This window comes from Branchiostoma lanceolatum, chromosome 5, assembly GCF_035083965.1.
Source record: "Branchiostoma lanceolatum isolate klBraLanc5 chromosome 5, klBraLanc5.hap2, whole genome shotgun sequence".
NCBI classification, from domain to species: domain Eukaryota; kingdom Metazoa; phylum Chordata; class Leptocardii; order Amphioxiformes; family Branchiostomatidae; genus Branchiostoma; species Branchiostoma lanceolatum.
The window spans coordinates 9,368,830-9,385,216 of record NC_089726.1 but is presented as its reverse complement, the minus strand read 5'-3'; the positions used below and the strand labels follow the sequence as shown (position 1 = coordinate 9,385,216).

At 46.7% G+C, this 16,387-nt stretch overlaps 1 protein-coding gene across 1 annotated transcript in view; it reads right to left on the bottom strand.

Moving 5' to 3' along the window:
• Positions 1-1,326: 1,326 nt before the first annotated feature.
• The window catches only part of LOC136435210 (protocadherin Fat 4-like), a 33,648-nt gene continuing 18,587 nt past the window's right edge, over positions 1,327-16,387 (bottom strand). The window contains exons 23-42 of the mRNA XM_066428499.1: positions 15,600-16,363; positions 15,166-15,340; positions 14,487-14,817; positions 13,894-14,104; positions 13,302-13,477; positions 12,436-12,763; positions 11,930-12,073; positions 11,333-11,561; positions 10,804-10,955; positions 10,239-10,424; positions 9,467-9,850; positions 5,994-9,321; positions 5,474-5,694; positions 5,038-5,254; positions 4,611-4,794; positions 4,060-4,208; positions 3,499-3,605; positions 3,232-3,281; positions 2,816-2,948; positions 1,327-2,401 (exon numbers count right to left, since the gene is read on the bottom strand). Coding sequence (XP_066284596.1) covers positions 2,292-2,401; positions 2,816-2,948; positions 3,232-3,281; positions 3,499-3,605; positions 4,060-4,208; positions 4,611-4,794; positions 5,038-5,254; positions 5,474-5,694; positions 5,994-9,321; positions 9,467-9,850; positions 10,239-10,424; positions 10,804-10,955; positions 11,333-11,561; positions 11,930-12,073; positions 12,436-12,763; positions 13,302-13,477; positions 13,894-14,104; positions 14,487-14,817; positions 15,166-15,340; positions 15,600-16,363 — 7,579 coding nt within the window. The 3' untranslated portion in view covers positions 1,327-2,291. The remainder of the gene's footprint in view (positions 2,402-2,815; positions 2,949-3,231; positions 3,282-3,498; positions 3,606-4,059; positions 4,209-4,610; positions 4,795-5,037; positions 5,255-5,473; positions 5,695-5,993; positions 9,322-9,466; positions 9,851-10,238; positions 10,425-10,803; positions 10,956-11,332; positions 11,562-11,929; positions 12,074-12,435; positions 12,764-13,301; positions 13,478-13,893; positions 14,105-14,486; positions 14,818-15,165; positions 15,341-15,599; positions 16,364-16,387) is intronic.

The window sequence follows — 16,387 nt, the reverse complement described above, 5'->3', positions numbered from 1 at the left end:
AGCTATCCACACGTACAAGCGACAGGGGTAATGGCCCGATATCTTATCAGTTAGCATGGCAGGAGGTGTGGACAGGGAAACCGACACAGAAGCGTTCTTACCTGCACGAGCCGACGTCGGTGACGGTAATGTTCCGTGACTCCTAACAGTATCTGCAGCGCAGAACGTCCTGTACTAACGGCACATTGAACACGCAGAGGAAATATGTCACTCTTGACCCGCCGTGAGGTAATTATCCTGACTAGTGCGCACTTTCACTGAAGCTTTCTTCAACAACCCCGAGTTTGCCCCAGTATGGCAAACACCTCTTGTGAGAAACCAGTTGTTTCACCTCTGCGGCGACCAAACCTGCCAAATATTTGGCACAACAAGGCAAAGCAAGCGTTTCAAAAACCGGCACACGTCATACGTTTTTGTTACCTTTGTCACTTTGGGCGGATGTCCATGAAAGGAAATGCAGAAACAACATGAAGAGAAATGGGGACGGTATTTGAGAGAGCGTCAGTTTGCTTGACGTTTGTGGCATAGCAACGCGCCTATACCTGTCAAAGGGACGGCGATATTTGTCGGTTCTGTCATGCTGTTGTTAGAGTTAACACAAACACTTACCGAAGGCCACCTCTTTCGGAAGAACGATCTGAAAGAAATCTTAGTAAGTATAGTAACTCTCCTCTTTCAGAGTCTGAATTCGTCTCAAATCCGTCGCTACCAGTAAAGTTTACAGGGCACTTCAACTAAATCTTTATCCTATTGCTCGGATAATCTAACTTTATTAAGTTCGTAATGTCCAATTAACAAAAGAAGGGTCAATATTGTGTTAAGTTATCTGCAAACACAGGTGGGTGCGGAGAGAATGTTTGGGCAACCCGGGACTACTTTGGTGGATCGTGTCTCTTGGGCAGCGTAGGGCGACAGGTGGCATGTGTGTGTTAGTCATCGCCACACAAACAGCTGTGTACCATGCTTAATGGAGCAGGGCATACCGCGAGATAATGTAGCCCCGCCGGCCGCTACGTGCGACATGAACAGATGCGGGGTACGTTCTGAGTGACACCGGGGATCGGGAACAAAGGACCGGCTTGGCGGGGGCCGTGGTACGCATAGTACCGACTCACCAACAGATACACTTACCGTATGAATAGGCACCTCGTTTAAAGCCAGTGTCGTATCTGTCATGGAAACATCCAAACTTAAGGCTATTTATTCTTCACACGCCTTTATTCAATAAAGAAGGACAGTTCGTCCTTTTGTACCTCTCTTGCACTGAATGTTCCGTACTATGTACGTTTTTACTTACGATCTAAAGAGAACGAAAAACACAAGATATGCCGGTAGCAAACTTTATTACAAAATCTACACACAAAAAACTATATACACGTGAAACACATATTTAGTTATTGCACGGCAACTTTTAATGAATGACCCTGACACAAATATTCAGAAAATGAACGCACCGTATAGATCTATCTGACAGAAAGATACTCACAAAAATAAAACACACATATCTACAAATCCATATCTTATAGTGATTGCTGATATTTTTGTCAACAAAAAGTACAGGTTGGACCTGAGTATCAAAGACAACTTTGTCATTTAGCTGCACTAGAGAAAGACATTGTGATGACTGATTCTTCATGTCATGTAAGTTCACTTCACTTTTGACATCTGATATTCTGGTATTTAAGACCACTTATCGAACATCTAGACCATGTGAAACAACTGTTCAAAGGTAAAAAAAGCAGCATGTTTAAACTCATTTATTACATTGACGACATTCTACATTTAGTAGAAGTCCTGTCATAGATTTATCGTACAAAAATATATAGAGTCGACCGAAGCTTGTGAAATATCTACCCACGCTCCGCTCTATGCCACACGAATTTGATAAACTGTTTGTAAGACCCCAAGTTTTGCTGGGTTCAAGTTTGTTATTCTACTTTGAAAAATGACTCATTAAGTGAAATATCTGATTCAACAGGCATATCTAACCTTTGTATTGACCTTAAGCTTGACTAAATATGTAGTAATGATATAACCAGTCAAGTGTGTTTTATGCCAACAGTGTAGCACCTTGCAGGATAAGGCTCGTATCGTGCTCCTTTTTCTATTTGATGAACGTATCGTAGATCGTAACACGAACAAAGAATGTCGATACTTTTGATACTGTTGGTATCCACAGATTATCAAACCAGTGTGGCATAAAGGGCGCAGAGCTACATATATATATACATACATTCAAGTAACGTTATCAGTCTAAATGTAGAATTGTATAATTTTATTTGGTATCTTGATCATGCTTCGCTACTGTTGTTGTTCCGCTTGTTGTTGAGGTTTGTTCTGGCGGTGTCCAGCCATTTCCGAGCTCCTGTTTTCGTGTTGTACAGGTACGTTCTGCCGGTAGCTGGAACGGAAACCATACAGAAATTCGTCAGCAGCAATTTTTGATGTGACAGTTGAAACTTATGTTTTGAAGCATAAAACGTTAGCCACATTTCACAAAAGCCTTGCATTTCTAGAATTGTGTGTTATTATGTAGATATTATGATGTTTGATATGAATATCAAGATAACAAGACAATGACAAGTTTCTATTTGCTTTGTTTGCGTATCGTCAATGTAATCACACAGAATATCATTTGTAGTAGAAATTACCCACAGTACATGTTCACCGTCCCGAATCTTCTCAAACTCTCTTCGATTGGAAACACACATTTGCAAGGTATAGAATCCAATTTGGATGGCAAAGTTGCATTTCCGTGGCACGAAACACCACTGTCATATCAGAGGATTAAAGTACGAGTGTGTCAAACACATACCTGGATCGACAGCTCGCCCGTCGAACTCCCGTCTGTTGGCGTCTGCGGAGGATAGTTCCGTCCGGTTGTTGGTGGTTTTGCGCACCCTGTCAGGCTGCACCCGCCGCGGTCTCTGGAACTGTGTAGCAGCAGCCTGGAGACAACAGTACACCAGGGGTAAGTCAATGTCCCAATCAGTCATGTCCACAGGACAAAAAGGCGAAGAAAGAAAATAGTTGACACAAAGTTGTAATCTGGTATCTTATTCTAGCTCAAGTTCGGGCACTGCCCTGATCTCTTCGGAGCTGGAATAGGACGTGAACGCCAGACTAACGAACATGTGCCAACGCGTACAACGTAAAACATTTTATTGACAAACTATGGTAAAGTGCTAAGTTCAAATGGAAGACTAGATGGATGCTGAATTCTCTACTCACCAAGACTAAAGGATTCTCCGAGGTCTGCTTCACACTATCTTGTTTGTATCCTGCAGAACATAAAATCGAGCATGGTATTAGAACATCATATGATTCTCTGAGTAAGATACAATCATTGTATTACTGGCATTTTAGAGATGGCGTAACATTGCACCGAGAGGAAATAGAAGAGAATCTGGTGGACAAAGGAAATACAGAATGAATTCATCAACAACGTGCCCAACACCTATCAACAACGCAAATGTACCAAATTCTGACAGAACTTACCACTCTGGTCGGTGATGACAGTGCTCTTCTTCTGGTCCGTCCACGCGTTCTCTATCACAGTCGGGGTGTCGGGTCTCCGCGGTCTCGGTTGTTGTTTCTTCGAACTTCTGGATCAAAAAAAAAATACATGTCATTATTCATAGCGTAAAAGGAACATACTAGTACTTTTGAACAGGTGCATATGCCTTGTGGTGTTGTGAATTGTGGACTGTATTTATAAATCAATAGCAGTAAATTGATACCACTTCACTTTTTCAGATGGAGCCTTCTGTATATGTATCTATATGCCCGGTGCGACAGCAGCTGGTTATACTGCACTGAACGACCTGTCACAACTACCCTTTGCACATCTTATGCTAGGGTCACATTTACAACCGGGCCCCGGCCGGGCAGTCTTTGGGAACGAAACGTATGATATAAAAGACAACAAAAACACAAAACGTACCCAAAATTATTTAAGAGCATAGCTTGTGAAAATTTATTGACATACACTTTGATTTTTCGTTTCGCCACCACGTAAATGTTATTCTACTATTAATCTGACCAATGTAAGCTACTCACTTGTTTTTCCTGCAGCACCAGACGATGAGCACGATGAGTAGTACGAACAGGATGACGGCGAACACGGAACACAGCACGATGGTCAGGATGCCGTACCACGTGTCGTAGAACGGTGTGGACGCAGTGGTCGTCGGGAACGCCTCCTCTACCTGGGTAACATACAGGTAGGCCGATATAACATCTAAGCTCTTACTAAATCTATACCCCATAAAACACCACGTAAAATGCTCCTGTTACTATTCTTAGTAAACACAGGGCTTTTGAGATGTTTTCTTTACACTACGTCTTCGCGATTGGTACAATAGAACCAAACTTTTTATTATGTATTGCTACGTTTTTCTGTGTGCTTTTTGGCGGTACCTCTCAGTAAGAGCATGTTCCGTGTATGTAGGTGTTAACAGACGATGTTCTATCATATGTTGCCGTGAAAAACGTTGACGATATCTATCCATATATATACCCTCTGCTGACTTGAAAGAAACTGAAAAATACGATGTTTTAAAACACGGTGGTCCTGTGACACACTGTCTTATACGTATTAAGATGCTTACGTTAGTGATGGCGTATTGGTTGAAGTCCCCGGTGGTCAGTGCAGAGTTCGGCGTGCCAGTAGTGTCAGCCTGGAGGACGTCCAGCACCTGCTGAGCGGTCAGGAAGTCCTTGGTCTGGTCAATGGCCGCGTAGCTGTCCGTGTCGTTGTTAGCCAGAGCGTACAAGGTCACAACTGTTGTGTCACTAAGATTGGAGGCAGCATAGAAAGCATTAGTTTTACCTGCATGCAGCTGACTACATACACTTGTGTACATATAACGCTAGTTCAGCATTATCCGCGAGAATTGTTTTGTGGTCTTTTAAATCATACTTTTACATCTTGAAAAATATTCCAATTATGACATCCAGGGCCACATAATTCAATTTTTGCAGCAGCACGGTCGTTCAGCGATCGCCGTGTAGTGGAAATGGGGCCAAAACACTCACGTCTGCAGAAGCCGCCTCCTGGCCGTGGTGGAACAGGTTGTGAAGGAGATGCCGGCCCGCCCGGGTGAGAAGAGCGCCGCCAGGGAGCTGAGGAAGGCCGCCTGGGAGGCCGTGAAGCTGGCGCAGGGGATGGCCAGGGTTAGGTTCACGCCCGTGTCCTGCACGTCATACGTGTCCACCCGGATGTACCCAAGGGCAGAGGACAACTGAGGGCTACCTGTTATTGGAAACGGTATTTCACACATAATGTCATACATGTATCTTGTACTTGATGGACAACAACAGGGAGATAAGATAAACAATTGCTGAATATAGGTTTGTGGGTAAAACGTTGCCTCGACAGTTATCTTGAACAAAGAACATCAGACCTGGTTAATTATACGCTCACAGAAGACACAAACAAATAAACAAAGTCCAGAATAAAGCAGCTCCTTACCCCCGTCCCTCGCGATGGCTCTGGCCACGATCTTCACATCCTTCTCCAGGTTGCCGGACCCGGCCAGCCTCTTGAAGTTCCCGCTGAATGGCTCCATGGTGAAGAACTCGGTCTGGTCCACTAGGGAGAAGATGATCTCGGCATTGGTGGTGATGTCGGCGTCTGTGGCCGTCACTGTCGTCAGGGCGTCCGTACTTGTGGAGTCGTAAGGGATCTCAAGACTGGAGATGGACATAAAAACAAGAACTTTTAGGACCTTGGATATTCTTATCCTTCTAACGATTGCTGCTACCAGTGTGTGGAGTTGGTTTTAGATTTTGTTCTATAAACGGAAATGTATGGCATGCAGACAAAGGTATTTTACGATGATTTTATGTGGCACAACTAAGCCCTTGTGTTATGTTGGTACCTGGTTTTCTATTAAGAAGCAACAAAAAACAAAGCTGCGTATTTTCCAACTGTTGACAGCATCATAAAATGCCAATCTGTCAACCGGTAACCACTTTGATTGTATGCTTACCTGTAGAAATCCGGGTTGAAGACTGGTGGATTGTCATTCAGGTCCGTGACATTTACCCTGACCGTTGTCGTCCCGGTCAGAGTCGGGGTCCCACCGTCCGACGCTACCACGACAAACGTCACGATCTCGTCAGCTTCCCGATCTAAGGACGACCCGATGCTGACTTGACCCGAGCTGGAGTCGATGTTGAAGTAGTTCAGCCCGGCAGTGCTGGTGTTTAAGATGCTGTAGGTGATCGCCGCGTTCGTCCCGTTGTCGGCATCCGTCGCGGTCACAGTCAGGACACTCAGCCCGGTGTTGCTGTTCTCATCATACTGTGTCTCATAAAGCGTCTGCGTGAAGATGGGGTTGTTGTCGTTGACGTCTACCACAATGATTAACACGGTGACGCTGTTCTGTAGTGCAGGGTTTCCTAAATCTGTCACCTGTACCGTCAGAGTGTAGTTTGTGATGGCCTCCCTGTCCAGTGCACCGTTCACGGTTATGTTTCCGGTCGTGTCCACTATGGCGAACTGATTACTCGAGTCTCCACTGGTTATAGTGTACCTGAGGTCAGCGTTATTGGAGATGTCTATGTCACTTGCGCTGATGTTTCCAACGCTGGTACCGACCGTAGCGTCTTCGGAGATGGAGAACGTGTAGTTTGCGTCAGTCCACAGGGCCGTGTTATCGTTCACATCGAGAACCGTAATGTGCACCGTCACCGTGGTGGACAAGCTCGGGCTGCCTCCGTCGTAAGCCCGAAGAGTGATGTTGTAGGTGTCGTTGCTTTCACGATCGAGGGAAGATGCCAGAAGGAGAGGGCCATCAGCCTGGTTGACGACAAACTTGTTTTCTTCGTTGCCACTTATGATAGTGTAGGCCACCTGTGCGTTTGTGCCCGAGTCGGCGTCGGTCGCAGTGACGTCGGCTACTGTAGCGCCGACAGCTATGTCTTCATACACGGAGACGACGTAAGGGTCTGAGGAGAAAACTGGGAAGTTGTCATTCACGTCCAGAACGTTCACTGTGACTGCGGCGGTGGCGTTTAGGGAAGGACTGCCACCATCATAGACAAACACATCCAGAATGTACTGATTTGTAGTCTCTCTATCCAAGCTGGAGACCACACTGACTTCCCCGGTACTTGCTATAGAGAACTGGCTCAGTGGGTCTCCATTAGTGATGTCGTAAGTCAAAGCTGCGTTTGTACCACTGTCCGCATCGTTTGCTCGCAACATGTAGAACGCGCTGTTAACGGCTACGTCCTCTTCGATGTTGATGATGTAGTTGTCTGGATTGAAGACAGGAGAATTGTCGTTTTCGTCCGTCACCCAGATGGTCACTCCCACTACACTTGACAGGACCGGCGAGCCTTGATCTGCGGCCTTGACAGTAAGGTAGTACCAGTCTTGTGTCTCACGGTCAAGAATAGTTGTTGTAGTGATGTCTCCCGTGCTGGAATCTATGACAAAGTTAGAACTGCCGTAGACAATGCTGTACACCACGACAGCATTGGTGCCGGCGTCGATATCATCGGCCACCATGGTTGTCACCAGAGTTCCGCTTGCGAGGTTTTCCGTGACAAAGACGGTAAATTGGTCAGACGAAAACGTCGGTGTGTTATCGTTCACGTCTGATACGGTGATGGTCACCTGCATAGTGTCGTTCATGGTGTTGGCGTCGGCAGCATCGTGGTCGTAAACTGTGATGGTGAGAACGTAAGAAGCGTTCGTCTCGCGGTCAAGGTACGTCCCTAACCGGACTTCGCCCGTGGAGGAATCGCACAGGAAGGTGGCGCCGTTGTTTCCGTTCCCAGCGGTGATGTAGAACTCCAGGTTCCCGTACGTCCCCGTGTCGTTGTCCGTGGCGTTAGCGTTGTAGATCAGCGTGCCGAGGACAGCGTCTTCTGAAACCACCACGGTGGAGCTGTCTTCCTGGAACACCGGCTGGTACTCGTTCTCGGCCAGGACAGTCACGGTCACCGTCGCCTCTCCCGTCAGAACGGGATCGCCCTGATCGGTGGCTCGGATCGTGAGCGTGTAGAGGCCGACGGTTTCGTGGTTGAGCTTATTCTTCAGCAGAAGCTCGTCATTGCTCAGTTCAAACGCGTCTCCGGTGTTACCGGCGGAGATAACATAATCATGAACGGCGTTTGTGTTGATGTCTAAGTCTGTTGATGTCAGTTTGACAACCGTGGTGCCCACCAGAGCGCCCTCTAGGATGGATATGCTGTACGTTTGTGGATTAAAGACAGGGTCGTTGTCATTGATGTCTAGTACAGTAATGGTGACGTTGACTTCGGTGTAGTTGAATGGTGTCACGCCGTACGTGTCATAAGCTCGCACAGTCAGTTCGTAGGTTCCCGTAGTCTCGCGGTCTAGGGTGGTGGCGACAGAGATGTTGCCGGATTCCTCATCAATAACCCACTTACGTTCAGAGTTTCCGGCCACGATGGAGTAGAGAACCAGACCCTGGGACCCGTCGTCGTCATCAGTAGCATTGACTGCCGTGACCACGGTACCGACAGTGGCGTTCTCGTTAACTGAAGCAGTGTACGGGTCTTGGTCGAAGACCGGGGCGAACTCGTTCACAGCGCCGACGGTTACAGAGACGGTTGCGTCCGAGGATAGTGGCGGGAAGCCAGCGTCTGTGGCGGTGACTGTGAGAGTGTACTGGGTGGTATTTTCATAGTTCAACGTATTTGCGAGCACAATCGCTCCGTTTGACAGAATGCTGAATTTCCCTTCGCTGTTGCCTGCCGTGATGGAATTAGATATGGCGGCGTTGGTACCAATATCCGCGTCTGTAACAACCACGTTGACGATCGTGGTGGAAACTGCTTGGTCCTCCGGCACTGTGGCACTGTACACAGTGGGACTGAAGGCGGGATAGTTGTCATTGGAGTCGATAACCGTTACCTCCACGTACGTGCTGTTAGAGAGCGGTGAGGTGGACATGTCCGTCGCTTGCACGGTAAGGTTGTAGAAGTCAGTGTTCTCGCGGTCCAAGTTGGCCGTCAGTTTGATGACGCCAGAAGTGGTCTCCATTTGGAACTTGGCTTCCCCGTTACCGTTTGTGATGGAGAACGCGACCGTGCCATCCGCGTAGCTGTCGTCATCTGTAGCCGCCATGGTGGCCACCACGTCTCCGTAGGTAGAGTTTTCAAGGATGGACACAGACCAGAAGCTTTGGGTGAAGTCGGGCGGAAATTCGTTGACTGCGTTTACAGTTAGACTGAGGGTAGCGTCTGCGGAGTTGGCCGGGGTTCCCTGGTCGGTAGCCCGTATGATGACTGTGTAGTCCTCGGTCACTTCATAGTTGAGAGGATTACTCAACGTTACTGCACCTGAAGAAGTGAGAGTTACATAAACATTTAGAAGTGGTATTTTCTTGGATAAATCTAATCATCAATGGTGAGGAACTCTTGTAAAATAAAGTCTAATGCAAATTTGCGGGTAAACAAAACAGACGCATGAACATGAATATCATACCTGTGCTTGGATCGATGGCAAGATCGTTGTTCGTGTTGCCACTGACGATAGAGAACTGAATGGCTGCGTTTGTCCCTTCGTCAATGTCCGTGGCGGCTACCGTAACGACTGCAGAGCCAGCCGCGGTGGTCTCAGCCAGGCTCACCGTGTAGAGAGACTGTCCGAACACCGGTGTGTTGTCGTTGACATCCGTGATGGTGACGGTGACTGTCGTGGTGCCCGTGAGAGCGGACGTTCCGCCGTCGTCTATGGCCAGGACCGTGAGCTGGTAGCTCGCCGTGGTCTCCCGGTCCAGGGTCTGGGCAAGGCCGATGGCGCCCGAGCTGCTGTCGATGACAAACTTCTGCTCGGTGTTTCCTGCCGTGATGGAGTAGCTGATGTCTCCTGCGAAAGACAAACAATCATCAGTTAAGCTATTTACAAAGCAAACACCATGACGACCTGTCAATCTGTTCTTGATTAAGTCTCTTCCAAAGTCAAAAACAAAATCGACCCCTGCAGTTCCAAAAAGCTACTAGTACTAGAGGGACTAAAATCCACCAAATACACTTACTCTCTGCCCCAAGAGCTATCTACCACTCAAAAGTCACGACCATAGCCTGTCCAGAATACGAGATATCAAAACCAGAAATTTTGCTGCAGTACCGTAAAAAGCCTCTAGGGGACCGATAATCGAACTAGGCCTTCGTTTTCTCTTATTCTGAATTATTAGCTCACTGATAATCTAATGGTACGAAGAACTTCTCATAATTTTCGATAAGACAATTCTCACCTTGGCTTCCGAAGTCACCATCAGTGGCAATCACAGTTTCCACAGTGATGCCCTGTGTTGAATTCTCGCTGATGTTTACGGAGTAGGATGTAGGGTTGAAGACTGGTGTGAACTCGTTCTCTCCCGTCACGTCCACGGCTACCGTCACGTTTGTAGCGAGAGGAGTGGTGGCAGCGCTGTCAGATACTGTAAGAAAATTCCATCATACAATGGTCATGTACTCTCATTTATCAATCTTTATTTGCAGGTTTTCGTCGACAGGGGCGAAATGATGTAGTTTACTATTACATGAAAGGCTCAAGGTAAAGTATCATTTACTTGTCATTTTGCTAGTGAACAATGGGAGAAACAAAACAACTTAAGCTATGCTACCACTAGATATATCGTTTAGATTTCTCTTCCTTCTTCTTCAAACAAGTGTATACGAATTCACAGTGATAATATTCCATTGGCCCGAGAAATAAAGACATGCCTATTCACCCGCTACTTAAGTGTTGCTGCATTGATCGATATTATGGACATTTTTTCAGTATAAAGTTATACGCTACTTTGAGAAAGTACGCACCTTGAATGATCATGGAATATTCCTGAAGATTCTCATAGTCTAGACCGGTTCCAATAGTCAGGATGCCCGTTGTGCCCATTGTGAATTGTCCCTGGGTATCCCCGGACATTATAGTGTACGTCAGCTGCGAGTTTACGCCGTCGTCGTTGTCACTATAACGGGAAAATTTGTATATTTGCATATTTCATTTGAATATTGTCTTAAGGTGAAACTATCAGGTCCCGTAATACTAAAGTATAGTGTATCGTGGATAGATCCTGTAGGGCTCGACATACACAACGTACTAAATGTGCAAAAGAAATATCAAGATAGTCTCTTCCAGGCGATATACGCTGACTATAGGAAGAATAATTTGCCATGGGAGTTTGGCCACCAAAGAGTAATATTTGCCTCGAAAAGACCAGTTATTCACGCTATTTTTGCCAAATTCTACTATCCATGCCATCAGATATACCAATCGACATCGAGGCAGTGATATGAGAACCGTTAACAAATGTCAAAGATATCCAGACATAAGTTAATACGTTACCTGCAGAGGATAGTCGCCACAACAGTCCCGGCGTTAGCGTTCTCAGCTAGCGTGTTTCTGTATATGGACGGCGTGCAGAGGGGCGTGTTGTCGTTCACGTCCGACACCGTGACGCTGACCGTGGCGGTGGAGGAGCGGGTCGGGGACGTTCCGCCGTCTGTCGCCGTCGCGATCAGCACGTAGGACGCTGTCGCCTCGCGGTCCAGCTCTTTGTTCACCATGATGTAGCCTGGAATACAATGATGAAGGTTCGAAATGCTGTCAATGGCCTTGTACTTGGGGATGATGAAGGAATAAAGGAAGGAAGGAAGGAACGTTTGTGATCTTACGAGCTAAGTACATGTCAAGATAATTGAGTACAATAGTACAATCAGTGATAACGCTAGTTTTCATCCAGTTGTATTGTATCATATGTGAAAAACAAAACCACAAATTCACACTACCAAAAACATAACCGTCTCGGTGAAGACAACAAATATAGTCAGTAATGTTTACATATTGGTGGTTTCGACATATACTTTTTGTTAAAGTTTCACCGTAGGCAGCTCAATTCATTTCGCCACTAGATTTGTTGATAAAGGAGTTTTATGAGCTTACCGGTGCTGCTGTCGATGTAGAACTTGCCCTCGCTGTTGCCACTGGTGATGGAGTAGTAGATGCTTCCGTCCGCGCCGGCATCAGTGTCAGTAGCCAGGACCTGGGTCACGTTGTCTCCCAGCGAGCTGTCCTCAGAGATAGTGGCTGTGGAGGAAAACATTAGTCAGCTTCTTTCGTTCCTCAATGACCTCTCATAACCGTTAGCACTACTTACAGAATGTTCTTTGAGGAGCAGTTTTATTTCATATCTGACCACCATAGCAACTCTTACCACTCATATACTACTTCTCACTATATTAAAGATATCAGAGCATATTAGTTAGCATCTTTGATCTTCAACTATCGCTAATGAGTGTAGCAGAAACGATAAACTAGTGAAATGGACGCACTTTTTACTATAGATAAATTTGTACATGTACTAAAACAACAAGTACGTTAACATTCATCTTACTTTGAGAGATGGCTTACTTTATATCCATCCCCCAAACCACTTTTTTTCTGCTTACCTGAGTACGTGTCTGCTGCGAAGGTAGCCAGGACTGAGTTGGTGAAAGCGGGCGCGACTTCGTTGTACCCGGTCACCTCGATCTGTACGGTAGCGGTGACGGTTCTCTGTGTAGCCGTCGAGTCCGTACACGTGACCAGGAGCGTGTACGCTGTGAGGGTCTCGTAGTCTAAGTTAGTGTTGTCCTGCATGATGATGTCGCCGTTAGTGTCGACGTCGAACACGTTTCCGGTGTTCCCGCTGAACATGAAGTACGCAACAGTTGCGTCCTCCACGTCAGTACAAGCCGTGGACACAACCACCGTACCGTCCGTGGTGTTCTCTTGGACCTGCAAAGTAAAGGTGTTACACTTGTGAACAGTTCCAGTGCCCAGTTCGATTTTAGATTTCAATTCTAGTGTCTAAATCTGTATGACAGTTGCATGAATGGATGTGGTATCTTGTAGAAGTATGGAAAAGCCTGTCGTCCATTGTAAAGAAGAAAAAATCATTGTGACGATTTGAGCGAAGGCTCAAATATGCTAATTAGCCGTTCGAACCCTAGCTCACGTGATCAGTAGACACGTCATCCACGCCATAGCCACGCCAGCGTGCTAGCAGTAACACGGTTCGAATTTCTCAGTGTTTTTCTTTTATTTCTTTCGACAATCTCTGCTATACATTAAAGTTACCAAGCCCATTCAGGCTCCTTCTCCTTCTTGTGTGAGAGTGCGGATAATTAAATTCCCTTATGGCATGACGGACCCTACCAATATCCAGGTCATAAGGTATCTTTCCAAATCTACATTAAGGTATAACGAACCAAGCCTAATTATTGCAAATTACTTCAACTATGGTTCAATGTGTGACTAAGACCGTTCCCCTTACCTGTAAGGCGTACGACGTGGGGCTGAAGACCGGGTCGTTATCGTTGACATCAGTGACGGAGAAGGCGAGGTCCACGGTACTGGTCCGCGCGGGCGAGCCGGAGTCCACCGCCTCCACCTTCAGCGCGTAGGAGGTCACAGACTCGTAATCCAGACTGGACTTCACAGTTATCGCTCCTGTTATGAGAAAACATGTTGTTTACGACTCGTCTTAAACAAGACAGAAGATACTAGACATACTTAAGCGAGTGTCGAAAGTCGACATTGTCATCAAATGTAGAAAAATACAATGTTCATTGTTGTTTCGCACCAGTGCGTTTACTGTATGTCTAATATTCTTTATCAATAGATGACCATCTCCTACAAGTTCGGCTAAGAAGTCAATCTTTTGCTTGATCGTGCCTACAGAAGCTACTAATGTGAGAGGATTAACTTTGGTTGAGCAGGAATAATTCGTTTAAGTTTTAAGATTAGAGGGCAACAAATTCATGAAATCTCCGTACCAGGAAAGACCAGTCAGTCTCAAAGTACATTATACGGTACGTCAAATTATCATCTGTACTATCACTTTATCTTAAAATAGGAATATTAACCTGAGTCTGCGTCGATGAGGAACTTGTTGCTTGAAGGGTTGAAAGAGAAGGTGACGGACTGAGCCGTGTCGTTGTCGGTAGCGGCGATGGTCATGACAGTGGCGCCCACGGCCACGTTCTCCGCGATGTTGATACTGTAGGAGCTGACGGCCGAGGCGTCAGGGTTAAAGTCAGGGGCGTACTCGTTAACGTCAGTCAATGTCACTCCAACCTAAAAAAAAAAAAAATCAACAATGTTCCGTCATGGTTTGTTGTTTGTGTAAAGTACTAAAACATCAGATACTGGGAAAGGGTTTTCAATATCTATTGCGTAGCACAGTAAGGCAATGGTAGAGTATGGCAGTGTCCGGTATACATGTACCTATCTACCTAGTCCCTGGAGTGTCCGGTATAAACTGCTACAAACAAAGTAACTAAATTACATTGTACATTTACAGCATCGAACCCTCGCAGGCGTATGCATGGCTCAAACGGAGAAAGTAAAAATTCCATGCACACATCACTCATTAGACCGTGAGAGATGTTTCATGTCCTTGACCCACTATTCAAATTCTTTAACTGTATACCTATCTAGTTTTAAAAGCCATCTTTACCTGAACAGTAGTTGTCAGAGCTGGCACCCCAGAGTCGGACACCTCTACCTCCAGCGAGTACGTCTGCGTCGTCTCGAAGTCCAGGTCGTCTGTCCCATCCTTGACGACACTGACGACCCCTACCGTGCTGACGGCGAACTGTCCCAGACCGTCTCCGCTCGTGATGGCGTACACGAGGTCGTCGTTCACGCCGGAGTCCAGGTCGTCGCAGACCAGCGTAGCCACGGCGGTCGCGTCGGCGGTGTCCTCCGCGATGGTGGCCGTGTAGGTGGCGGGGCTGCAGGACGGCTCGTTGTCGTTGACGTCATTAACGGTGACGTAGACTGTGACGCTGTGATTAGAGTCAAACGAGATTAGTCGGGATGCTAAATTAGACAGGGTTTCATACACTAGCTGGTAATTTTGGTATGCCAGCAGCTTGATATAAATGATAAGCACAGACATTTCACATTTATTATCAATTTTACGTTCTGTATGACCTCTTGCAACTTGCAACTTTCACTTCTTTTCTTCCATTTCATATATGCATAGAACGTCTTGTTTCTATATAGCTAATCTCGGGGTGCTGAATTCAAGAGTACTCCGTTAACAGTTATTACATTGAAATTAACAATTCGTCCTCAAAACCAGGTCTGCCCCCTTCAATTTCGCCTCGATAAAGACAAGATGAATAAGCTACCTTGAACTTCGTCTGTCGGCAAGGGCGGCACTCTGGTCCGTCGCCGTCACCACAAGATCGTACGACTGGGTGGTCTCGTAGTCCAGTTCCGCCTTCAGGGTGATCTCTCCCGTGTTTTCGTCCAGACGGAAGTTTGTGTAGGTCGGCATGGTGTAAACTATCACACCGTCATCACCTGTGGGCAGCATGGACGTGTTAGTGCTAATGTTTAGCTTTCATGTCAACATTTCAACTTTTCATTATATACCAGTACTTTTAGTGGCAAAAGACTCGTATTCAGTTGAATTTTGTTTGTGTCCTGATCACGAGTTACAGCCATTTCATTCTAGCTGTACTAACTGTCATGTAACGTACAAACGTGAGATGTTATTCGTGGTATCTTGATAAAGCAATTTTCCAAAAAGTCAACTTTAGACATAGATTCTCATTCTTACCTACATCGCTGTCTGTTGCAGCTACCGTCACGACGGCGTTTCCAACAGCCAGGTTTTCGTCCACTGTTGCGCTGTATGATGTCTGCGTAAACGCAGGAGCGTAGTCGTTGGTCTCAGTCAGGGTTATTGTGACCAGGGCGGTACCAGTTCTCTGCGTCACTCCTCCGTCAACAGCCTTTACAGTCAGACTGTAAGTAGACGGCGCTCCCGCGTCGAAGTCCGGGACAGTGCTGACGGTAATGATCCCGGAACTGCTGCCGATCCCGAAGTACGTCGACGTCATGGAGTAAACGATGGCCGCGTTCGTGCCGTCGTCGCCATCGGCACAGGTTACGGTGATCGCCTGAGTACCGGCGGCAGAATCTTCGGCCAGCGCCGTCGTGTACACCGCCGGACTGCACACTGGGTCATTATCGTTTGCGTCGCCGACAGTTATAGTAACCGTCGTGGTATTTGTATTTGGAGTCCCACCACTTATAATTCCATCAGAAGCCCTAACGGTCAGTGTGTAGCTTGCAGTTGACTCCCTATCCAAGGAGTCCGCTAGGATGACCTCGCCTGTACTGCCGTCTATGGAGAACTTGCCCTCGCCGTTGCCGCTCAGGATGGTGTAGGTGATCTGGCCGTGCGCGTTTGAGCTCGAGTCGCTGTCGTAAGCGTCGACATCGACCACGGTCGCCCCGACCGACTCGTCCTCGAACACGGTGTTAGAGTAGGTCTCTGGGCTGAAGTACGGCGTGAACTCGTTGGAGGGGTCGACATATCTGCAATACAATGGGTACAACTAT